At 57.3% G+C, this 25,640-nt stretch overlaps 1 protein-coding gene across 1 annotated transcript in view; it reads right to left on the reverse strand.

Annotated features, from left to right (window-relative positions):
- PTPRU (protein tyrosine phosphatase receptor type U) overlaps positions 1-25,640 on the reverse strand; it is a gene marked incomplete at its 5' end in the record, with an annotated part of 53,897 nt that overhangs the window by 23,128 nt on the left and 5,129 nt on the right. Inside the window, 11 exons of the mRNA XM_082296704.1 lie at positions 846-1,119; positions 1,231-1,333; positions 2,164-2,365; positions 2,678-2,787; positions 6,152-6,460; positions 7,061-7,354; positions 8,283-8,457; positions 8,647-8,762; positions 9,433-9,514; positions 9,585-9,856; positions 15,156-15,284. Coding sequence (XP_082152830.1) covers positions 846-1,119; positions 1,231-1,333; positions 2,164-2,365; positions 2,678-2,787; positions 6,152-6,460; positions 7,061-7,354; positions 8,283-8,457; positions 8,647-8,762; positions 9,433-9,514; positions 9,585-9,856; positions 15,156-15,284 — 2,066 coding nt within the window. The remainder of the gene's footprint in view (positions 1-845; positions 1,120-1,230; positions 1,334-2,163; positions 2,366-2,677; positions 2,788-6,151; positions 6,461-7,060; positions 7,355-8,282; positions 8,458-8,646; positions 8,763-9,432; positions 9,515-9,584; positions 9,857-15,155; positions 15,285-25,640) is intronic.

Raw genomic sequence — 25,640 nt, forward strand, 5'->3', positions numbered from 1 at the left:
CGTGAAAAACCCCAGCTACGATCCAGCGTTTTTCCAACATCTGACGGCAGCTGGGACAAATCCATTGCCTCCCAGCAGGAACGTTGTAACACAGCATCAGCCACCAGTTACTATCCAGCGGTGCCGAGCGAGACAGAGCCGGGATCCTCCCTGTCCCTCCCGGCTCTAATTACAGCGCAGCGAGGTGTGAACGACCCCGGAGCAGAGGAGGGGACTCCATAACCGGCGCCTTTCCAGCAGGACCGAGGTGCGCAGGACGAGGATGCTCCCGCGGGTGGAACAGGAGCTGCCGGAGCCGGTGATGTGGAGAAGGGTCCCCACAGGGTCCCGGGGGTCCTGCCGGTGACTCGGAGGAATCAGTGCAAGGGGCGCAGCTCCGCAGAGGGAACCGGCAGCAGCAGGGAGAGCAGGGCAGCCAGGAGCTCCCAGGAGTTCCCTGGAGCTGGGACTGGCCGTCCCGCAGCAGTGGGTCCCAACTGTGACACACAGCTCTGGCTGCCCAAACCATCCTTCTCCAACCCAGGAGCAGACCCAGGAATGGGGTCTTCCCCTGCACTGGTGCTTCTTGGGGTCCTGGCTGGTTCTGCTGTGGGTGGGGGAAATTGGGCTGCTCCACCCCCAGCATTGGCACCGAGATGGGGACAGGACTCCCACCCATGATCTCAACATGCCATAGGGGTGGCCTGGAGCACCAACTGCCCCCTGGCAGGACACCAGGGGTGGACCCAGATTGTGACCCAAAGGAGAGGGATCTAAAAGCAGTCCCAGTTTTACCAGCCCCCAGACCCCAGCCTGCCTTTACCTGGTCCAACCCCTGGCTGGAGCGGGGTGCCAGGGCTACTCACCCCTTTGAGGTTGCTCATGGCCTGGAAGTAGATGAGATAGGCCTTCTTGGGCTCCAGGGGCGGGTTCCAGTAGCCGCTGTAGGTCTGGTTGTCCCCCACAGTGAAGGGCTTGGCCTCGGTGAGGCTGCTGGCGGGCAGCTCGGCCCCGAAGTAGTGCACGGAGCCGCGGGACACGGCGTCGTCGAAGGTGAGCGGCACAGGGAAGCACTCCTGCCCCCCCAGCTCCCGCTTCAGCTTCTTGGGCCGCTCCTCCTCCACGATCACCTGGTAGGTGCTGCCGAGGGCCAGGCACGGGTTAGCTTCAGGAAGAACGGTCCTGCCCTTCCTTGGACCCCACTGTGCTCACCCTGTTTTGGGGCCTCGCCCTCCTGCAGCCCCAACCTACCTGATGGGAGCCCCTCTGCCCTGCGCCGGCCGCAGCAGCACCGTGATGGTGCTCTCTGACTCGCTCAGCGGCGATGGCATGTCCCCGTAGTCGAAGGTGGGAGCTGCAAGGGGAGCAGGGATGAGTCCTGGGGCTCCCCCGGCTCAGGGGGGAAACTGAGGCACAAGCAGCTTAGCCCGGGGCAAGGCATCACCCAGTGGTGCAACACAAATTACTGCAAATAAAGGAAACCCCTCCAGGTCTTGAACAAGAGTTGGGGGTGGACCCCTGGTGTGCCCAAGGGAGGTTACCAACACCAGTCTGGCAGAGGGGACGAAATGAGAGAGGGATCCAACCTCAGCAGGACCCGAATGCTCCAGTGCTGAGATGTGCCCAAGGATGGCACCACTCAGAATCACTGGCACACTGTGAGCTTCCCCCGCCCCAGGGCAGAAACACACCTGAGCCAGCCCAGCAGCTCCCCCAGACTAAGGTGGGGGACCCCCCTCATGCCTGGCATAGCCCTGTGGTCCCCAAACCATCGCTGGCAGTCGCTGGGGTGCAGCTGGAGCCGCTGTGTTCCAGCGCCCCCGTTCACGCTCAGCTCAGCCCAGCTGCTGCAGTTAATGTGATGCTGGGACATGAGCAAAGAGCCCCGAGTGCTGCACGGCTCATTAACAAAGCCCAGTTAATCCCTCGCTTGTACACTGAGAGCTCAGACAGCACCAGCTACCAGCACTGGGCTGGCTGGACTCCCCAGACAGGGACCCACTGGTCTGGGGACTGCCCGGGGGCTCACAGCCCAACTGCCACCACCGAGAGCATCTTTCTGTGGCAGCATCCAGCCACCAAAACCCTCCCAGCCACCAAAACCACGGGAGTGAGCCAGAGGCTCCATAGGATTCCTGAGTGGAGGAGAAGCCCCAGCAGCAGGAATGCAGTGGGGGAACCTACCGGAGATGTTGGTGGTGATCTCGGTGAGCGCCGTCTGGCCGAAGCCCTTGCCGGTGCGGGCCCGCACCGAGAACAGGTAGGTGGTGCCGGGGTGGAGGTTGGAGAACACGTGGTAGGTCTCGTTTCGCAGCTTGGACACCGTGCGCCGCGGGCCCGGCACGTTCACCGCAGGGTCTGAGGACTCGATGCTCTGGTAGCTGATCTGCAGGGACAGGGCACAGCATCACCCGTGGCCGGGGGAGAGGGGACAGAGCCCAGATTCGGGTGGAGAAGGGATTAACGTGACAAATTCAGGGGAGGGGACGGTCACAGGGCAGCCTGGAGGCAGACAGGGATTTTCGAGGTGAAACAAAAGCAGAGGTTCACTGGAAAAGCCAAAGGGCTCAGGGGCAGCAGCAGCCGCCTCTAATCCCCATGGCCGACAGCGGAGGTTGTCCCAGACCCCTCCAACACCCCTCAGTGGGCCCCTCCCATGTCCTCGTGTCGCCCAGGTGCCACACTGGCCAGGACGTACCTCGTACTGTGTGATGAGGCCATTGGGCTCCACCGGCTCCTCCCACTTCAGGAATATCATGTCCTCCAGCGGGGTGAAGGTGAGGGACTCGGAGGCGATGCCGCCAGGCACTGGGGAAGGAAAGGGGACATGCTTGGATGCAGCAGGAAACCGGTCTGCAAGGAGAAATCCTCCTGGAAACCCCTCTGGGTGGCTGTGGCAGTTGTGCCCTGTGACCGAGCCACCACATTCCCTTTGCCATGTCACCCATCTCCAGCATGTGCCACCAGACAGGGCTGGTGGCTCTGCAGGGACATGCCCAAGGCATTGATGCTTCTGGACGTGCTGGTGACACTTTGCCATGGGAGGGGGAGGTCTCCACACCAGCACAAACCCCACAGGTACCACTTGCAGCACCTCGGCCCAGGCACCGGCCGCAGCACAGGGTGCCCGAGCTTTCCAGCGTGAGGAAAATAAATAAATTCCCTTTTCCCCCAGAACCCAAATTCCCCTGGAGCCATCAGCTTCCTGTGGAGACACTGCCAGCGAGCAGCAACATCCTCACGTGCAGACAGGCACGGCCTGCCCCAGCCTCCCCTCTAATTAACACCAGCACAATAATAACTGTAATCACTGACAGCGATCAGCGGCACTGGGATCAATATCCGCTCCTTTATGATGGATTTCTCCACCCGAGGCGGTCAGCAAGGGGAGGCGATGGCTCGGGAAGGCACCGGCAGCATCCCCCACTCCCAAACCTTGCGGGGGGACAGCAGCTCTTCCCTCTGCTTGGCTTTTTCTGCAGCTTTTGTTCGGGTGTAATTATGGGGCTGGGAGAGAGGGATCACCTCCCGTGCTTCCCGCCGTGCAATTGCGCTATTTCCACCTGATTTACAAGTTAATTTAATCAGAGGCACTGTGTCCTACACGAGTACACGGGCGCTTATTAAATTCGGGGAGAATTACGGAAACCTGTAGGGCAGGAAAGTGCATACCTACAGAGATTGGGTTTTTAATACACAGAACCTACAGTATATATAATTATATGTTATTTTCTATTGTTATATATAGCCTGTGTTACATAGACAATTACATCTTATTTTCTGTTATTATATGTTGTATCATCATTATTGTCTATAGGATAATTTGTGTATTATCTCGATATTATAATATATACAGCCTATATTTTCATGCGTATAAGTACAGATGTCGTGCTCCCATGCTAGGCTGAGAGAGGCTGTGGATGCCCACAACAGCTCCCAGGTGTGCAAACACCCCTCTGCTATCCATACTTGCACGCATATATTTATTTATGGAATTCTATATATTTATCCTGGCTTGCATCGCATGCACCTGCCTGCACGGGGAGAACGGGCTCCCTGCAGCACCAACACACTGCAGGGATGTTTGCACAGGTCCCCCGGACTGAGGTTCATCGTCTCATGCACACTCAGAACAGTCTCCAGCCGTGGGTCACCTGGATCCATAGGGGGCACCGAAACACCAGCTGGACAACCCATGGATGCAGCCACTTCCCGCAGTGCCCACACGCCCAGCACAGCTTTGCCCGGGGTCCAGGAGGGATGCTGGGAACAACAGCCTTGGTTTGGCCCAGTTACTTGGATTTTCCAGCCCAGAACCAGGGTTTCCCAATCAGGATGGGGAGGTGCATCTTCGCAGCCCACCAGGAGCAGCCCCAGGGGATGCTGCTGCCAAAACTGGTCTCATGCCAAAACAAACCACAATTACTGAGCCTTCAGCACGTTGGTTTACTTGCACAGGCAGCTGCTCATCCTCAGTTCTAGGAGCTCAAATCCTCATCATCCTCCCAGGCAGGCAGGGAGATGCTGGGCCAGACACGTGAGGAGTATCTGCCATATATCCATGGGGATATCCATAGATCCATCTCCGTGAGACTGAAAGTATTCACAGCCTCAAGTTCAATCCAAGGGGGAAGCCACCAGCCCCAGTTAATTGAGGCACAGGGAAAAGCAGCTGGAGTGATTAGAGTACAGCAAAAAGACATCTGGAGCTCCTGTATTAATATTCCATAAGCAAACAGCTGGAGCAGTCAGAGCTCAGTGAGAACAACTGGAGCAATTACAGCTGGAAAATAAACCACCGGCAGGGTGGAGCTGGGTGCCCCCAGGGCAGGCTCAGGGTTGGGGATATGGAAAGTGCTGGGGTGCAGAGGAAGGTGCTGGATTTAGGCTTTGAAGGTGAAAAAGGACCTGAAGACACTTCCACACTTCCAGCTCTGCTCCAGCTCTTCAGGTTTTGCTTTCTGGCCTGGGAAAGAGGAGCGAGCATGTGCAGGGGAATTCCAGGGCAGGCTTCTCCTCAGGGTCCTCCAGGGCTCTGGAGCCAGCTCAATCCTTTGCAATTACCAGTTCCTCCACTTTAATTGCTGATTCTTGTTGCTAGAAAGTGCTCTGGAGATTAATTCCGTTCTTGCTTAACAGATGAGTCTGTGAGAGCCAGGGATGCTCTGGCCACACTCAGCCCCCAGCACTCAGCAGAGGGACAGGCCAGCCCTGGCTGTGGCCTGTCACTGATGGTGGCACTGGACACACGGAGCCAGCTCTGTCCTGTAGCTCCTGCCATTTCCACTGGATCTCCAGAGCCAGAGTGACCCAGGCACTGCTGATGGACAGCTGCAGCCAGGGTGAGGCTGGACCTGGCAGACCTGCCCAGCAGCCTCAGCTCTAGCAGATCCTCAGGGAACAGCTGGGCCAGAGCAAGAGATTCCAAAACCAAAAAGAAGTCCTGGAGCAATGCTGGAGCCTCCAGCGAGGATGTCCTCCTGCTTAGGGGACAGGGAACCCAGAGCAGGGCACAGCCGGAACAGGGGGAAAACAGGAGCAAAGCTGCTGCCAAAAACCAGGGCCTTATCACTGCAGAGCTCTCTGCACAAACCCGAACCCACCTGAGAGCCAACTCCCCCAGGGCAGAGCACCAGGGAAGCCGAGACAAGCTGCACCTGCCCTGGTGAGCAGCACTTCCCCAGAAATGCAGCAGCGCCGAATCCATCGGCAACCAAGCAGATAGAAGATGTTACCTGAGTGCAAAGCATTAATTGCTTTAATTCCTGTTATTATGGCTGCCAGGCTGCAGTTCCCAATAACGGGTGAGGATGACTCGTGCTGTGAGGAGCTGGGTATGAGCCAACTCTCACACCTCCATTGGACCAGCCATGGGCAAAACTTCACGCCAAGGATGAGGGCAGTGTGTCCACAGTGACATCCCAATCCAGCCTCTAAGCACCCCCAGCCCCACAGGCACCTTCCTTCCCCAAACACCGTCACTGCCCCTTTCCCTCACCTTCTCTTGCACAGCTCTGGGGCTGCGAGATCCTTTTCGCCTCCCCCTTGGCTCAGGAGATATTCCCCTCATGCCCATGGACCGGGAGCCAGGGATGCGTCCATGCCATCCCAGCAGCTCACCAGCTAGAGAGTTCCAATTTGGGGGATGATGCACCTCCCCAAGCAGACTCACCATCCTCATCTGTCTGGAATATCACCTCCTTGCCCTCCTTGCGCCCCTCGGGGTTGGCGAGGATGAGCTTGACGTGGATGTTCTTGTAGGGCAGCAGGTTTTTGATGGTGTAGCGGCTGGTGTTGCGCTCCATCTTCACACACTCCTGGAAGGTCTGGTTGTGGCCGCTGCCCACAAAGTAGCGGTAGCACAGGGACACGGTGTAGGTGTGGCAGCGGGTCAGGTTGTAGCCCAGCGGCTCCCACTGCAGCGTCAGCTGCCTGGACTGGATTTCAGAGAAGGCCAGGCCTTTGGGGGCCCGCATGGGCTCTGTGGGGGATGAGAGATGGGGACAGGTGAGTGAGGAAGCAAAACATCGCATGGATTTATGTATCTTATCAGGGAAAACCCTTTTTCAGCATAGGGACAAAAGGGATGAGTGCAGAGAGCAACCCTGACCACAGAACTGGGACCAGCCCCAGCACAGGATGCTGCTGCCCTGCAGACAGGGCTGGGGACATCACTGGGGACATCTCTCAGCCACCAGCACTGCAGGGACAGCAGCCCCCACGGGCTCATCCTTCGCTGCGGAGGTGAAGGCGGGTACCAGCCCCACGAGCAGCCCCAGATAACCAGAGAAAGGTGCCTGCACCACAGGAGCCCTCGTGCTGTCACCAAGCCCAAGTCAGGCTGTCGAGATGAGAGAGACCAAGTGCCATCAGTGGCAGGGAGTTTAATCAGCTCTAATTGGCATGACTGAGAGAAGTTAACAAGCAGATTCCTCTGCCAACAGCACACACACAGACAGACACAGAGACAAACACACACAGACATACACACACAGACACAGACGGATGCCTTGGGCTAACTCCTCACCACAGGACGGGGGACGGGCTCGGGGTGCCGGGGAACCTCTCCCAAGGGACCCACCTGCGCACTTGGTGCGGCTGATGAGGGGCGGCCCCGGTTTGCCGGTGCCCCCCTCACCGGGCCGGGTGAGCAGGACGCTGATCTCGTACTCCGTGTCGGGGTCCAGGTGCCAGAGCTTGTAGGTCTGCATGTTCACAGCGTGGACCTCCGACCAGGGCCCCGAGGTCATGCGGTACTCGATCTCCTTGCGCACGATGGGGCCGTCGCCGATGATGGAGTTGGTGTTGAGCTGGATGATGAGGTAGGTGGAGCCGGCCCGGAGCAGCTGGGGGGGAGCGATGGGGGTGGGGGGCTCTGGAAGAGAGCGCAGGAGGGGCTGTGCCATCCCAGAGCCAGGCCAGTGCTGGCACCACCACAGGTAGCATGGTTTTATTTTGTTTACAAGCTGCACTCACACATTTCCAATGTCTCTTCCCACACCAACCCACCACATTCAGGCTGGAGAAGAGAACCTTTGGGGTGACCTAATTGTGGCCTGAAGGAGCTACAAACGAGACAGAGAGGGACTTTTTACAAGAGCATGAAGTGACAGGACAAGGGGGAATGGCTTCACACTGACAGAGAGCAGGTTCAGATCGGATATTAGGAAAAGATTTTTCCCTGTGAGGGTGGTGAGGCCCTGGCACCTGGCTCTGGTGCCCAGAGAAGCTGTGGCTGCCCCGTCCCTGGAAGTGTCCAAGGCCAGTCTGGAGAGGGCTCTGGGATAGTGGAAGGTGTCCCTGCCCAGGGCAGGGGGTGGGACTGGATGAGCTTTAAGATCCCTTCCCGCCCAAACCATTCTGGGATTTGTGCTGCAGAGCACAGAACAAACTCAGATTCTCTACCCAGAGGACGTGGGAGTCACCCAAGTACAGGAAGGCACCACCCAGTCTTCAAACTTCAGTCTGTGCCTGTGCCCTCCATCACTTACAGTAAGGCTTTAACAGCTGCAATAGGGTTTCATCTGATCAAACCTTAATTATCGTTGTAAGTTACACAGCCCAGCATGGTGCCACACAGTTTCACCATAATTAATTAATTCCCACCTACTGCAATCAAAAATAAATGATCTAAGGCCACCAGGAAAGGGAGTTTCTGGTTTTATGCTGCACAGTCCACGTGTAGCAACTCGTCCACAGTGAGAAACCACAATCCCAGTGTGCCGGGCATCCCACCTTCCCTGCACACATGGAGCGGGAGCGGCCCATCCACGACCCAGGGTGGGCAAGGGCAGCTCACCCACCTTTGACGATGAGCTCGGCAAAGTTGGAGACGCCGGCGCCGCGGGGGGACTGGGTGACGCAGCGGTACAGGTCCTGCTCCGCCCTGGACACCACGTCCAGCTGGAACGTGGCCAGGAAGCGCCGGTGGCTGATGTGCTTCACCGAGGCAGCAGGGACCACCTCGCCGCTCTGCCTCTGCCCACGGGAGAGACACGGCGTCACGGGGGCACGGCAGCACCGCCAGAGCCACCACGGGTGCCCCACACGATGTCTGCTGAAAAGCAGGGGGATCGCCCTTCTCCCACCGCGTCCAGCAGGAGTTTCCCCCAGAGGAAAGCCGTGTGTGGGCTTGCCTGGGGTGGTTTCACCACCGCCACTCCTCACCTGCATGAGGAAGCGCTCGGCCTCGGCGGCCTTGCCAGCGGCCACGCACTGGAAGGTGGCGTTTTGTCCCGCGTTCACCTCCACGTCGCCCAGGCGGGAGAAATGAGGCGCTTTTGCTGCCGAGGGACAAAGCGAGAGGTGAGGAAGCACCTGAGCTCTGAGGGACCCACGGCAGCACTGCTGCAAAAATCCCCCCACTCCCAAAAAACCCACCCAGGATGTCTCAGCTGAGCTGAGCTCTGGACAGGCCTGATCCCCACCCTCAGAGCTCAGCTCAATGAGGAATGTGTTCCTGTCCCCACAGAACCAGCCAGGGTGCCAGGGAGGGATGAGCCTCCCCTCCCCAAAGTGCTGGTGCCAGAGGCAGGGTATGGGACTGACAGAGGGGGCAGGTCTGCTGCCCAGCCTGGAAGAAAAAGGGAGTGACCCCACAAGCCAATGTGTTGGGACAGTCTGGGATTTTGGGTCCCCACCAGCCCAGGTGGCCCCTCTTGATGGGGACACTCAGGCCCCATGTTCAGTCGGTGCTTTTCCAAGGTTTTATAAAAACCAAAGCAATGTTGGAGCTGGTGGGAATGGAGATGGAGGTGCAAAAAGGAGCCTCAGAGGTGCCCAGGAGATGGAGCTCCACCAGCCCAGATAACGTCAGGACACCCAGGCGCCATCAGGCTGCACCCTGGCACCAGTCCCTCCGCTCCCCCAGGACCATCCCAATGGACACCAGCTCCAAGCCCCGCTGCCCAGCCCCGCTGCATCCCCCCTCAGGTCCCATCCTGTGGCACTCACAGCACGGATAATTCAGGAGCAAAATGTCATCCAGGCCCAGGTACCCCCTGCGCTCGCCGGAAACCACCGCCTCGAAGAGCACCTGCGGCACCAAACAGGGGGTCACCCGTGGCCGGGGGGTCCGGCTGGGGGCGGGGGCTGCTGGGGCTCACCTGGTACTCGCTGGGCCAGAACAGGCTGACCGCCAGCTCTGCCTGGTGCCACTGGCGGCCATGTGAGCCGGACGCGTTCCAGACGGCGCTGCCCACCAGGCCCCCGGTGACCCGGACGTAGGCGCTGAGGGTGCCGGGGCTGTGGCCATCCCGGCTGAACATGAAGTAGCTGAACTGGAGGCAGTGGGTGTCATTCTCACTCAGTGCCTGGAAGAGCAAGTGAGCTTTCTGGCCCGGGGTGTGCTGAGAGGAGTTCACCATCAGGTAGGAGCCTGCAGCAGGGGGGAGAAGGGGGAGGGTCAGGAGGGGCCACACAAGGAGCAGCTGAGGGCTCTTGGCTCAGCTGGAGCAGAGGACACTGAGGGCAGAGCTCAGTGGGGCTGCGGCTCCTCCCGAGGGGCAGCTCCGATCTCTGCTCCTGGGACAGGGACAGCACCCAGGGAGCGGCTGGAGCTGGGCCAGGACAGGCTCAGGCTGGAGAGCAGGGAAAGGTTCTTCCCCCAGAGGCTGCTGGGCACTGCCCAGGCTCCCCAGGGAATGGGCACGGCCCCGAGGCTGCCAGAGCTGCAGGAGCGTTTGGGCAGCGCTGCCAGGGATGCCCAGGGTGGGATTTGGGGTGTCTGTGCAGGGCCTGGGTTGGATCAATGATCCCTGTGGGTCCCTCCCGGCTCAGGAGATTCCATGATTTCAATCCCCCTGTTCCACCACTCCTGAGCTTTGCCAGCAGGGACAGAGAAGGTGGAGGATGTGGGACCACAAAGACGCTCATGTGCCCCAGGGCACTGGTCCATGATCACCTGTGAGGATGTGCAGGACAGGAGGGACCGGGGATGGGTCAGGGCAAACGCCTTTTGGGCAGCAGCAGGACACTGCGGTGGGACCTGGCTGCTGGGTGAGGAGGGGAGGATCAGAGCTGCTGCCTCCCCAGGGCACCGGGGTCAGGAAAGGCTCCGATGCCACCCTCCTTTAACTCTCACAGCTTTGGCTGCATCCATCCCCCTCCCAGCCGGGTCCCAGCTGTTTAATTCCATTCCAGCTCCTCGTATCATTTACCACGCAGTTGTCACCGCGTTTAAACTGTGCTCAGCAGGGGGAAAAGCTCGTTGGCTTAATGAGCAGCAGAAGCAGCATCCCAGCTCTCAGGAATGCCTGCGATGTCATTCCCAGACCTGTCCCACCACCAGCAGCGCTGGGATCCCACCTCCCACCACCCAACATCACCAGCAGCCAAACCAGGAGCCCCAGCACAGCCTTGAAGCCGTATTTATAGAGCAGGCAGGATGGCAACCCCAAAGGGGATCCCAAAGGCAGCATCATTCCCTGTCCTGCACACTCCAACCCAGGCAGGCTGGAGGCAAGAGGGGGTGCAGGAGTCCCAGCCCTCGGTGGCAGCTCCCAGAGCCATCCATCACAGCCATGGGGCTGGGATACAGGAGGGCTGGGAAGCTGCCCCACCAAATCCTCCCCCTCACCAAAGACAAGGGGATTATTAATCTCCATTTTAATACCAGCAGAAGCTGTAAATAATGAACCTGGGCCGTTTATTCAAGCCTACCATTGTTTTCCTGACACTCAATGCTTTGCTATTAATTCTAAACTCAGGCACTTTCCTCCCATCGACTCCCACTGAGCAGCTCCAAGAAAAGCCTAATGACAGTGAAGGGGAATTGCAGGGGGCACCCATCCATCCCCCTGCACCATTTGGGATCACAGGGGGCACCCATCCACTGCCCCAGCATTTGGGAGCTGCACCTAGGGGGACCCCAAAACCCCCAGGGAGTCACAGCGCCAGCTGGGGTGAGTGACACGGTGCCGATACCACACGCATCTCCCGGTGCGTCCTTCAGGGACGGGAGCTGGGGCAAGGGAAAGAAATCCCTACCAGGGGAGTTTTCACCACGCTGCTGACCCACGCAGCCGCCTGGCCCTGCCAGCCCCTCGGGGTGGCTACTCAGGGTGAAATAAAACGATGACAATTTATTTCCTCGGAGTCCAGCACAGCTCGTTGCACCCATCGAGGGGAAGGCACTGTGTCCATGCTTCTCTTTTTTTCTCCTCTCATTTCCCCCAGCAAAATTACTTCTGCTCTAATGAGATCAGCCCCATTTGGTCCAGGCGACAGCAGAGTGGAGAGGGACCACTGACCCACCCCATGCCAGGGGACATCTCCCAAAAGCCACCTCATTAACGAACGGGCTCTTGTTAACAAACACGGGCCCTTCCTCTGCCCTCCCTTTGCAAACAAAAAGCCACAGGACCAAAATAAAGAGGCCAAGACTAAAATTAAACCACTGATGAGTTATTTTAAAAGACAGAGAATGCCCATCAGGTCACCTGGGAGCGGGGATGCACCTGAGCATCCCTCATTGGGCAGGGCTTCCCACACACTCTGCTTTCCCCTCTTAATTTTCTTCCTGGTGTTGCAATATTGGAAAAAGCAGGTTCCAACCACTCGCTTTTGTGCTAATTTTATCCTCCTCTGCTGTAAATATCTGGCATTAGCCTGAAGCCCAGGGTGTGGGTTGGGTTTCTTTTATAAATACAAGAGAAGCAGAGGCACTTCAAACTGCCAGAGGGCCGGGCTGGATGGGACACTGGGAAGGGATTGTTCCCTGTGAGGTGGGGAGGGCTTGGCACAGGTTCCCAGAGAAGCCGTGGCTGCCCCTGGATCCCTGGCAGTGCCCAAGGCCAGTGGAAGCCCTGCTGGCCCATAGGGAAGGGGCAGCTCTTCTCATCGTGTTTCCCATCCGTGCATCCCTCCAGGGAAAACCCAAACAGCCCTGCAAGAGGAGGAGGGAAGAACCCACTCCCCCCGCTTCCCTGTCTCGATGAGTTTTTCCTCCTACAAAATCACCGAGAGATAAAAATAAATAAAAAAAAAACTTCCAGGAGCTATTAGAAGGCAGGGAAGGCAGGCAGGATGACAGCGAGAGGGCGGCACTGCCAGACAAGAGGTGCCAAGGGACCAGGTCTGAGCACTGCAGCATCTGTCTCCAGGAAATCCCGCTGGAAGACTGAGCTGTCGTGCGCCAAATCCTTCTCCATGTCAGAGCCGGCACGGGAATCAGGGAACCCTCCCCACTTCTGTGCTGAGCTTCTCCAAAGGAGCCCCAGCATCGAGGGCTGATCTCCCACCAGCACAGGGTCCTTGGACACACTGCAGCAATTCCCACGGGAGCAAACAATTGGTTTTATGGATGTGCAGCAGGAGCTGGTTGGGAAGCGGTGCTGGAGCTGAGAGCTGAAGGAGCAACTCCTTGGATGGGATGGAGAGACATCAGAGCTCTTCAGGGTGGGGATAACAGTTCAGGGGACGGGGCTGTGCAGGGACACAGCAGCAGCTCTGATGCACAGGGAAACAATGTCAGTGAATGTGGAAGGAAAATCTAGGAAAAAGCATGTTTGAGGAAAAAACCCACCCACAAATATGCTGTTTTAGTATTTTGAGTGAGGGACCCTAGAGCCCCTTTCAGTGCCAAAAGAGGCTCCAGGAGAGCTGGAGAGGGACCTGGGACAAGGGCCTGGAGGGACAGGACACAGGGAATGGCTTCCCGCTGCCAGAGGGCAGGGCTGGATGGGATCTTGGGCAGGAATTGTTCCCTGGCAGGGTGGGCAGGGGCTGGCATGGAATTGCCAGAGCAGCTGGGGCTGCCCCTGGATCCCTGGCAGTGCCCAAGGCCAGGCTGGACATTGGGGATGGGAGCAGCCTGGCACAGTGGGAGGTGTCCCTGCCAGGGCAGGGGTGGCACTGGAGGGGCTTTGAAGTAGGTCCCTTCCAACCCAAGCCAGTCTGGGATTGCAGCCTCACTCCTGCTTTACCCAGCTCCCTGCAACTGCTCCTTTAAAAAAAGAACAATAAAGAGATGAAAAAAAAAAAAAAAAATCACGATTGCAACGTGGGAGAGACCCATCCATCATCTTTAGGTGAAAGAGAAACAAGTCAAGAGAAGGGGGGAAAAAACCCCAAACCAAACAAGAAAGCAAGAGGAGAGTAGGATGGAAAGGTAGCAGCAGGTGGCCAGCAGCCAGCACCCGCTCCAATAAATCCTACACTCCTTGAAACTGGCTGATCTCCAATAAAAACTCATTTTAATCTGAGACCACAAGACTCCTTTGCAAAGTGCTCCCTGGAGAGGCCCTGGTGCTGTGAAATCTCTTTGATCCCCTGAGCTGCTGCGGGGATCGAGGGGGTGATGGGCCTGCAGGAGCCTCCTGCGCAGCTCCCCACCCAAAACGGGGTAAAACCACCCAAAAACAGGATCCCTGCAGCCCCCTGGTGCCCAAGGCCATGAGCAAACAGCATCTCCCTGGTCCCAGGGGAGCTACAGGGACGAGCATTCTCTTCCCAGGGTGACACTGTGATGCTCAGGCTCACCCCGTCCAGCCTGGGATGTCACACCCACATCCCCTTCGGTCCTGGACTTCATTCCTTGAACTTTGTGTTCCTTTAAGCCCCCATCTCCTGCTGACCCACAAGCAGGGAGAGAAGCCCCATTCTGCCCCACCCTCCAGCCCTCTGCGAGCCCCCAGGCTTTAGACGCAGGCAGTTCACTGCGGATTTTAAATTACAGCTGAATATTGAGCAGAAAACTCAACTAATTACAGGTTTCAGACTCTCCATCATGAGCCACCTCAACCCCCAGCTCTGCTTTCCCCAGGAAACCCCCCCGGACACACACCAATTAAGACAGCTCCGTTTAAAGCAATTACTTGGAAAAATCATCAAGGGAGGAGCAGGGATCTGCCAGCAGATCCCTGAGGGTCGTTTTCCCTTGCCCAGCACCCAGGATGTGCCAGCAGGGAAAGGATGGAAGGAAAAGGTGATGGGAAAAGGTAAAGGCAGAGGGGAGTTAGTGGAGGGGAAAAGCCAAATTAAGCATGAAGAAGGCACAAGGTAAATGGCTGGAGGCAGGCTGGTGGAGCAGTGAAGAGTTCCCTACAATGCCGGTAATACTTTAATAAATAAAAAAGGTTATTTTTCCTGCTGAGCTCTAAACCAGCTCTTCTGTACAGGACTTGGCCTCCAGGATCAAGCAGGAGCCAGCAGTCCCAGAAACAAGGAGCACCCCAAGTCCAGTGAATCTCACTGAGCAAATGGGTTCAGGGACGGCTCCAGGGGGTCACAGCAGGGCAGAGTTTGGAGCAGGGAGCGGGCAAAGCCCCCAAATGCCACCCAGGCACGGTGCCCACACCATCCTCATGGAGAGAACAGCTCCCCACGGCTGCCTGGCTGGCTCTGCTCCCCCAGCCAGCCAGAGAGGAGATGGACCCAGAAAATAACAAAAACCAGTTTAAAACCAATGCCATTTTTTTAAAAGTCCATTTTCATTTTCTTTCCTACAGTTCCCAAGACTGTAGAGATGCCTCCAACTCATAAGCCCTTCCCCACATTTGAAAAAGCCAGAAACATGGGATTTTTCCCCATTTCCCACACAACCAGGCAGAAGCCAAGCCTAAAACACTGCAGGAATGAAACCAGGAGGAGCCACACGGTCCAGCCCTGGGGTACAGGACACAGAGGGGGGGTGGGGACGGAGATCCCCAGGGACACGGGGGGACCCCGGGACTCACCGTGGGGCAGGTCAGGCGTCAGGTGAGGCATCAGGTAACTGCGGATGAGCTCCCAGTCGAAGTCATCGTCCTCGCCCTGGCTGTACTCACACTGGTTCGGGTCACTGTCCTCCTCGAAGGTGCAGCCAGCTGTGGGGACAGACCCGTCAGCCCCTGAGCGGCTGCTCCCTCCCCAAAAGCCCCACCAGGACGGCATAATTCCCCTGGAGTGCCCCACTGGGATGATGCCCCTGGAGCGCTGGGGGACTCCGGGCACTCCCCAAGGGCACCGTGAGCAGGGGTCTGGTCCTGGGTGCTGCCAGGCCCCCACAGCTCCTGTCCAGCCCCACCAGTGACACGAGCTGGCCGGTCTCAGCTCCTGGGGAGGCCTCAGACACAGGAGCCGGGTGCAGTTCCCAGCTTTGCTCCCCGGGGTAACCCAAGGGGTTCCCCCAACAAACAGCACCGGGCTGTGGTGGCCACACAAAATTCCTGCTTTGACCCCAACCCTTTGCCTGGGGTTGGGCTCCTGGGGTCTGTCCATGGCCTGATGAGAGCGTGGCAGTTCTGAGCCGGGACCTCCAACCCCCCGAACGCACCCCCGACCCCCCCAGCACTGCAGAGTCCCTTCAGCAGTTCTGTTTTATTACAGATTTATCTCCTGGGGCTCCAAGGGTGTTTACACAGCTCCTCCCTGGTGCACAGCACGCTCGGCTGAGCACGGAGGAGTGGAGCAAATGCCAGAAGGCCCCTTGTTCCCATGGGAGGGGTCACAGAGAGAGCCCCCATGCGGCATCCAGCCCCCTCCCAACATCCCACATTCCAGTCACCCCCATCATCCCACATCCAGCCTCCATCCCACATTCCAGTCACCCCCATCTTCCAGCTCCCCCATCGTCCCACATCAGCCCTCCCATCGTCCCGCATCCATCCAGCCCTGGAGCTCGGGGCCGGCTTTGCCCGTGGGGCCACCGGGGCCGGTTGGTTCACACTGCCCCATTGTCCCATTAAACCCACGATTACAGGGACCAGGGCACAGCGCTAATTAACGGGCCCGGGCTGACGAGGGGCCCCGGGAAGCCCTGAGCAAGCGGAATTAACAAAGGCAAATATCCCCTAATGGGCCGGCAGGAAAACAGAGCTGGGCCAAGGGATTATTTCTCATGTTTTCTTCCTATTTTATCCCAAATTACATCAGTAACTCCCCCCACCACCCGGGGATTTGGCAGTTAATGGCCTCACTGCCGGCACGGGTTGTGCTTCCCTGTGCTCAGGGATGCTTGGATGCAACACTTAGTCAAACACGAGTCCAAACACTGGGAAAAAAGCCCATAAGATGCCCAGGAAATTTCAATTCCCAACTCTTTCATATATAAGAAGACATTTGTGGCTTTTTTGCCCCTTTGCACTCATTTTTTAAAGCACGAGGGCACATTCCAGCTCCGTCACCAACTGTTTTTTCCTCTCAGAGCCGTAAGAAACTTCTTTTTAAAAAACTGAAAGCAAATTCTCTCCTATTCATATGTCTGGAGGCACTGAGACATCACAGCTTTCTTAAAGCCCTTCCCGAAATGGAGCGTCTGCCCAGCCCACGTGCGGATGTGCCCCCGCACTGCAGCCCCTGGTCCTCAGCTCTCACCACGAGACGTGTCGGATTTTAGAGTCTGGAACTTGGCTGCACTTTCTAACAGGAGGAAAAGCACAAATCTGTCAAAATTTTCCAGGAAGGAAGGAAAATAAAATAAATTTCAAAATAAAACAGTGTCAGAGACTAAGTGCCAAGTGATTTAAAAGAAAAAAAAAAGCCCAAGTGTTTCTTTCCAAGATCTGCTGAGCGGGATATTCTGGGAGGCAGAAATTTGTTCTTGGGGGATTTTTTTTTGGCCTGAGAAACCAGAGCAGAGACAAACAACGATTCAGGCTGGCAGAGCCCCATTTCACAAGGAAAAGTGATTCCTTCACCCCCAATAAACTATTCCCAGACACTGAAAACATCAGGAGAGCTGTCCCCTCCTCCTCCTGGACTGCAGCCCCCCACCCAAACCCCGCTGCCACCCCCAGCGCAGCCACTGCCACCAACCAACCCTGTGCCTCAGTTCCCCCATGGCCCCATTGCCCCACGGCTCCGTCCTCGGCCACCCACGAGACGGTGCCCAGGCTCCAGAAGTTTAAAATGCAATTACAGAGCAGATATTGTGCTGGCAGAGGCACAGCTGGCCGAGCCGATCCATCTCCCCCTCGGACAGGTTTATTGCCGTGGCTTCTCCCGGCACGAGCCTTCCCTCCCAGCCCCGGCACAGAACGAAGGCAGCTCGACTGGCCACTCCATTTCCCTGACTAATTTGTCCATGATTTGTACACACAGGGAAAAAGTCCAGAGGGTTTCGCAGAGCCCTGGTCTCCATGAGTTATGGGATGCTGCTGGCACCGTCTTTCCCCAGCCAAGGACAGGGCCGGGAGAAGCTCAACCTCCAGCAGGTTCTCCCTCCCCATCACAGCACCAAGGGCATAAAAAGTAACACCTGAGCAATTAAATGCCAACGGCCCAACACCAGAGGGGGTGCCTGGAGGTGCTCCAGCAACTGTGGAAAGTCAGAGAGGGGAAACCCAGAGCAACCTGCAAAAAATTAATGTTTCATCACAAGGTTGGCGAGGAGGGCAGGGAAGCTGCAACCCAAAATACGCGCCTGCAGCAGTGGGAGGGTTATTCCATCCCAAGGGCAGCGGGACAGGCACTGTGGGAGCTGGGTGAGACTGCTCCGGGTATGGATACACCCTCAAAATGAACCGAGGAGCCCCTGGCTCCCTGTGCTGGCTCCAGGCCAGGGCGGTGACAGCAGCTCCGGGCGCGGAGGTGAAGGCAGCGAGCGCGGGAGGTGCGATCCCAATGCAAGAGTGGCTAAAAATACTGCAGGGAGCTGGGGGTCTGCCCCCGGGGGTGGGATGCGCCCGAGACACAGCCTGGACACCCCGAAGCTGCTAAATCACCCCAAACACACAGCCTGCCCCATACACCAGAGGCAGCCCGTGCCAAGGATGAGAGTGCCCCGTTAAACACCCCACACAAAACCCCCATAGCAGCACAGCGTTCCTGGGCAGAGGGGAGAGTGGGATGAGCACCATACACGGGGGCTTAACACCAGATGGCCCAGGATTTTTAAAAAAAGAAAGAACAAAGAGGTGGTTTGAGAGATTTGCCAGGGAGATGGGTACCAGTGCTGCTCGGCCTCCTCCAGGCGCCCTCTGCCACCTCCATGGATCCACCGCGTGCCCAGGCAGGAGGGAGCAGAGGGACAAGTGCCAACGTAGAGGTTAAACACCAGATGAAGCCAAATTGTTTAAAAGAAAGCAAAAAAGGTGGCTTGAGGGGTTTGTCAGGGAGCCTGGTAGCAGGCTCAGCATCCCCCCCGGGTACCACTGCAGCACCCGGGCACGCAGGGGGAGCAGGGCATGGGCACCAACACAAGGCTTAAGCACCAGATGGACTGAATTCTCTTAAAAAGAAAGAAAAGGAGGTGGCTTAATGGATTCACTGGGGAGAAGGGTACCACTGGCACTCAGCATCCCTTGGGAGCCACTGCCACCCAGCATCCCCCTCTACAGGAATGGAGAGGAAGAAATCTGAGGAGGAGAGGGACAAGGGATTCACAAAGAAGAGGGAGGAAAAGAAAGACCAAACAGCCAAGTACAAAGGACAGCATCTAATTAATTCTCCGTGGCCACCAAGGAACGTGGCCGCCTGCCCACAGCCCACCCCGCGCTCTTTCATCCGCAGAGTCTGCACTGCTCTCGCTTCAAAGTTAATTACACACTTAAACCTTTCCTGTTTAACCTCCTGCACCATGGGACATGATCCATGGCTCCTCTCGCCTTTCATCGAGCAGCCTTAAGACGGCTCCTGCGCCAAAGGGCAGCCCAGCACCACTCGGATGGGATCACAGCCCAGCACCACCCGGATGGGATCGTGCTCTCCCCCACCCAAAGGGGGCAATGACACCACCCAGACGCTCTGGGGCATCATCTGATGGGGACATCACATCAATAACGTCCCAAAGTGGGGACAGGCTTTATGAGAAATGGGCTCATAGCAAAACTTTAGCACGTGCTGCTCCCCCAGAGCTACAGAATATGGTGCAGCCACCCAGGACTCCCAGTCCTGATGGGAAAAAGCCCATTTTGCTCCTATCTTGGCTTAGCCAGGACTGGATTGGCCCCATGGTCATCCTTGGGGTGCAGCACCTTGGGGGCACAACCCACAGCAGCCCAAGGAACAGGCACCAGCCAGTGAAGATAACACTGGCTATCTTTCAGAGTCATGACAAATTTTTTATTCCTGGCCTTTTCCAGCAGCCCCTGCCCTCCATCCCAAGTAATTCTGAGCAGGAAACGGGGAGGATTCAGGTAGCCACAGGACACACCACACGCTGCCCTGGTGGCCAAGCGCAAACACCCTGCAGAGTGAAACCAGCATCTGACCACACCGAGATGTGGCAGAGGGTGAACAGAGCTCTTCTGCCATCAAATCCAGAGTTTTCACTGCCTCCCAGGAGAAGGGATGGAGCCGGAGACTTCGCAGTTGCGCAGCCCCAAACTACCGCACCCAAGGCCTCTCCTCTAAACACACGTGAGGAAGATGCTCTGTGTCTGCACCAAAGGAGGAAGCTCTTTACGCAGGATAAATGGTCAATGAGCTGCTGCAGATGGGGAAACCGAGGCACAGAGGGGATGTGGTGCAGCCCTAGAGCACCGGCAGCCCGGGATCACCCCAGGGATGGCAGCAAGCCCAGGGAGCTGGGTTTGCCGGGATCCGGAACCGCAGCTCCAGCAGGTCCCGGCAAGGTGCCATCCCTTCCCCAGCGCCCCCGGAGCAGCGCCAGCCTTCACCTCCCGGATCCCAGCTGCTATTTAAAGGTGCTTTCCTTGGCACACTCCCACGGGAACGTGCCCCGGGAAGGAAACGCTGGGAGCTGCTTCCCTCCGGGTGCCGGCAGACACCGGGGACAGGGAGCACATTCTGCAACTCATCTAAAATTAGATGCACTTCTCAGCCAGTGAGATCCTGTACACGGCACCCCGCAGGCTCCGGGCGAGGTCAAGGGATCCGGGGTCATCTCCATCTGCGGGGGGCTCAGCCTCCCAGGGTGGGATGTTCCAGGGGCTGGGGCTGTTTGGCACCAAGCAATTCAGCTCAGAGAGAAAATCCAGACAGGGAGAGGGTCCTGTGTGCCAGCACCCCAACATCTCACACCGAAAGGGACCCCACCACGCCGGGTACCCCAACGGCTCCATGGCCAAGCCCAGCCAAGCCCAAATACCCCAGGATTTCACTGGACAAACCTCTTCCAGCCCAGGCAAAGGGGAGTTGAATCTTGGCACACTCCGAGGCCCTGGGGTACAGGCACAGCACAGAAAGTGTTTCTGTGCATCACACCCCGGAGATGACAAACCCTCCCTGCTCCTCTGCTCCCCACTTCTGCCAAAGAGAAACGTTTAAGAGAAATATCACTGATGTCTCAGCCCTGATAAAAGCTGATTGGAAGAATAAGGAAAGCAGCACCATTAGAATTCTCACCAGTAGTTTGTTTTGGTTCTCCAAATCATTTTAAATATTGTATTTAATAGAAAAATAATTTGCTCAGCTGTAAGAAACATCAATTTGCAACTTGAAGGCTTGTATATTAGCCAGAGAAGCTAATGTGTAAACATTAGCAGCTCCAGGAACGCGTGGGGTTTGGCCAATGCAATTCCAGGGAGAGAGCAGCCAGATATTAAGACGGAGGATTTGCATAATAAGTCACTTATGCCTGATAACCTCAGTGTTTGGAACACGCAGGACTGGAGAACAATATCCATCTGCCAGCAACTACAGGAGACATAAATCTCCTTTTTTCCTCTTTTTTTCTTTTTTTTTTGACTGGTTAAGACTCTTTATGGCTTTTACCTGCAGGTCCCCATGGAGTTGTCAAACCTCCTGCAGCGGGTACCAAGCCCCAGAAGCCTCGGAGGAACCCCAGGAATGGGAGAGAACTGGGAAATCTGGATTCATTACAGGCATTTTGAAGCAAACACAAGTGGGAAGATACAACTCTGAAGAGTTTGCAGTGCCACAGGGAAAGCTTGGGCAAGGACCAAGTGTGCCATACATCACTGTGTGGGGAAAATGCATTTAAAAGCAAAAGGGAATAATTAATCTTGCCAGAATCCTTCCTTGGGGCAAGTCCAGCTGCCAATTGCAGCTCCACATGCTCTTCTCTCGCACCCCAAAGCAGCTCCAGGGGGATCAGAGGTTTTAGCTCCCTGCCCAGAGGGGATGCGGGGATTTAACATCCCATCCAAGGGCTGCTCATGCCCAGCACCCGGATCCAGCCCATGCTGCTCCCAGGAAAGGACCAGCATCCCTCCGTTACTCAAACCCCGCTCAGGAGAGGTCCTGCAGCACAAAAACACCTCGAGCTGCACAGCCAGGAGGCCACTAACCCGCAGCACAAGTGCTTTAATAATGAACCATCACTTAATTAACATTGTCAGTGCTGCCTCTTGGACTCCATGGGAAGAAAAACAAGGCAGGAAACCTTTGGAAACCTCTGTCCTGCCGCTATCGATCGCTCCCTGTGCAATTACAGCTCACGGGCTGCGGAGCTGTGCGACACCTTGGGGGAAAAAAATGGGAACAAATTAAAATAAACTGGAAAAGGCAGGGGGAAGGAAAGCTCATTTCTGCCCCTGGCTCCTCTACTACCATCAGGTCCCCCAGGTCCCTGCTGAGGACCATCCATCCCACATGCCCAGGGACCCTGAGAGACCAGGACCATGAGCCCCGAGGAGGACATGCTGCTTTCAGGGAATGCCTGAGGACATGGAGATGCTCCCTTGGCACGAATTCCAGCAGGAAAAGCAGCTGCCCCAGGACACAGCAGCACCACCAAAGCCCTGGGGGACACCAACACCAGCTACAGAAATCATGGGAAAGACCAAGTTTTCCAAACCACCCCCATTCTGCAGGGGATAAAACGGGGGAACCCTCAGTCTCCCCTCCCACAGCAGTCCCACATCTCCACAGTGATGGATGCAGGAGTGCCGGGAGGCTCATCCCCCTGGGATGGAGCATGTGCCAGAGCTGGGAGGGCCTCGGGGGGCAGCTCCGAGGGTCACTTATGGCCCTTCACGGCAGAGAATGGAGCCAAAGAGCCCTCAGCCACCATCCAGCAACGGGGCCACAGCATCCCCACTGTGCCCAGCATCCCAGCCAGCCCTGGGCAGGATGAAGGTGGGAAGGAGTAAGGCTCAGTGCCCTGCAAAATCCAGGTCGCCGTCCTCCTCCTCCTTCCGTGCCACCAGAAGAGCCAGGAGCAGCAGCGTGGGCTGACTGACGCGGGCTGGAAGGTGACAACGTGTGACGTGGGCACATCCATCACCGGGCTCAGCCAAACCTCTGCTGTGGGACGGGGGGACCGGATCCACAGGGGGGTTGAAGGCAGGAGGCCTCAGGGGAGGGCAAAAAGGAGCCCTGTGCCCAGTGGGTCTGTCACAGCTCTGGGGAACGTCCTGGGCCATGCCAGGCCCCCTTCAGCCAGGCGAAGGTAGGGAAAGGGCAAGTCAAGCCCCAAAAATCAAGCCCCAGGTTTGTTTTTACCAGTCCATTAATTTGGCTCAGCCACTCCAGTCAGCCCTGGCCTGGGCATCCATCCATCCACCCATCCCGACCTGCAGCATCCTCAACCCATTCCAGCAAAAACTCTGGGACTACACTAATTATGCAGGAGTAACTGAGGAGTCCCTGCAGTGCCAGAAGTGCACACAACACCCTGCAACCCCTTGGGAGAACCTTGAAACCCCAATGTCCAGCACATTCCACCTCCTCCCTGCACACATCCCACCCCAGACAGATCCCAGCTCCCACCCCTGGCAGCTGCAGCCACCATTCCACAGGAAGGAAGGCAGGAGAGAGCCCCTTGCACGGAGAGATGTTATTCAGAGCCAGCAGCTCCCCAGACAGGAGCCTGGGTGAGAGACTAAATAAAAAGTTCAGCTGATATAAAGAGAAATAGCCCAACGCGGAGATGCGCTGCTTTAGTTTAATATTGTTATAATCCAAGGAAAGCAGGCTGGCTGCTGAAAATCAATGGGATATTATCACTCAGCAGACAGATGAAAATACAGTAAAAATAAGTAGAAATAATAACAGAAATAGGAGAGTCCTTGGGAAGAGCCCCAGAAGGGCAGTGGCTGAACCTGCACCACGGGGAGACGTCAGAGCCTGCCATGGCATTGAGGGGCTTCCAAAGTCACTCCCGAGCTGCTCCTTCCCCAAAAACACACTGGAAAGCTCCAGCACCCACCTCCACAGGGTGCAGGGGGGGTGCCCCATTGCTACCAAAGCCACAGAACCGATGTCCCAGTGAGGACTCTGAGGTGCCGGGGAGTGACCAGGATCACCCACCTGTGCTAATTCAGTTAACCACGTTGAAATACCTGGTAATTAAGGAAAGAGCATTTATGCAGCTAATTACCCAGGGTGTCAGCGTGCCTCTGCTGACAGGCAGGATGTGCTGGCAGGGGATGAGGGGCTGGCCCTCGAGGGTGGGGGGGCTGTGACAGGTCCTCGTCCCCACGGGTGGGCTGCCAGCGGCAGGGAAGGCCTTTGGAGGAGACTCCATCCTTGGGTGGATCAGCCTGGACTTCCTGACCAGCCCTGAGAACTGCTGCTGCTGAACTCTCCACCATCCCAGCTTTTGGAGGAACCCAGGGCTCAGGGTCACACAGCACAGACAGAGAGGGGGCTGCACCCCAAGGAGCCCTACAGAGCACCCCCAAAACCACAGCAGCTCCATGGATGCCTCCCAGTCCATCCAAGCGAGGAAACGCAGTTTGCTGTAGTCCATCCCTCCCCCTGCTCTCGCCTCCATAAGCGAGTGGCCGCAGTGCTCCATCCCCTCTGCAGAAAAGCCATTCCCACACCTCCCATCAGCAGGCAGCAGGAAGACCCCTCGGGCAGCGCCCCAAAGCCAAGCCCCCCGCTCTGGGGAGCAGCTGGGACACAGCAAGTGATTACTCTCCTCTTCCAGACTGGCCACCACTTGCCTCTGGTGACATCCTGCTCTGGGGGACACCCTGCCCCAGCCGGCGTGTCCAGCAGCTGAGGGTCCGGCTGCTGGACCAGAGCCACACGCGCTCCTCGGCTCAGCCAACTGGACTAATGAGGCTGAAGGCCTCCAGCACGAAGCAGCTCAAACACCCAGGAGTCACCAGGGCTTGTCTCCTGAGCAGGGCCGTGGGGACAGTGGCCTCGTTAAGACTCATCAGGTCACCGATGTCCTCATCCCTCATCCACAGAGCATCTCCTGCCTCCCCATCCCAGCCACGATCCTGATTAACTTAACGATGTCAGGAAAGGTTGGAGCCGCATGGGGGGTCCAGGCAGCCAAAGCAGTTGTTGGTTAATTTAGGGCTCCCCAGCACCAGCACACCCAGGGAATAGGGAAGGATGGACCCTCTGGCAGCCCAGGAAGGCTGCAGGGATCTGGGGGTCTGTGCCAGCACAGGCACCCTGTCACGGGTGATTTGCCAGTATTTTTCAAGCCCAATTAAAAGAAAGGCATCAAAAAATTGTGTATGACAAAAATACTCAGGAAGTTGCTCCAGCTGCATCCCACCCCCAGCTGCAGAGCAATGCTCTGCTCCCACCATCCCTGTCGGGGATGGGGCTTCCCCAGCTTCCAGTCAGGGCCCACCCTAGGTGGGCAGCGGGGTCCCCAGGCAACGGGGGCATGGCAAGCACGTCCCTGCCCCCCTTTCAGCAATGGGGCTGCCCAGAGCCCCCCACCCCCCAGCCGGGGCCACCATCCCCACTGCAGGACACTGAGGTCAGCCGGGTTCCAAAGGGGTGCCAAGCACCCTCCTGTACCCAGCTCCTGTTCCTCAGCATCTGGAGCACTTTGGGAGGTAGGAAGGTCAGGAAATAAATTTATGGCCAAAGCCAGTCAGGAGGCTCCTTGCAGCTGTGAATCTGTCAGGCACAGTGGGGGTCACACACCAAGACCCCACTGAGCCCCAAACTGCAGCAGCATCGCATTCCCGGCATTCCCAGTGCAGCCCAGCCTCCTCTCCGGAGCAAGCAGCATCCCAGTGGCCAGGCACCCACAGAACAACCCCCGCTGGGTCTGGCAGAGGCACCCAGGGACAGAAACAGGGACAGCCCCAGCCTGGCTCGCCACAATCCATGCTTGGATTCACTCTCCATGTGAGAGAAATTGGGGTGCAAAGCTTGGGCCCTTTAAACGTGCAGCAAACCCCCCAGCAGTGCCCAGGCAGGAGCTGCAGACCTGGGCTTGACAGCCAGGCAGGACCTGAAGCAGCACAGGAGCAGCTGGGAATGTGCTGCAGCCAACAGCCAGCCAGCAGAACACCCCTGATTTAATAAAAATACATAAAATAACAGCCCCGAAAGACAGCTGATGTGTGAGCCCCCAGTGCTGGCAGCAGGGAGGGGGACAGGGCTGCTCCACA

The sequence above is a fragment of the Coloeus monedula genome, assembly GCF_965178545.1.
Source record: "Coloeus monedula genome assembly, chromosome: 24".
Classification (NCBI taxonomy): Eukaryota; Metazoa; Chordata; class Aves; order Passeriformes; family Corvidae; genus Coloeus; species Coloeus monedula.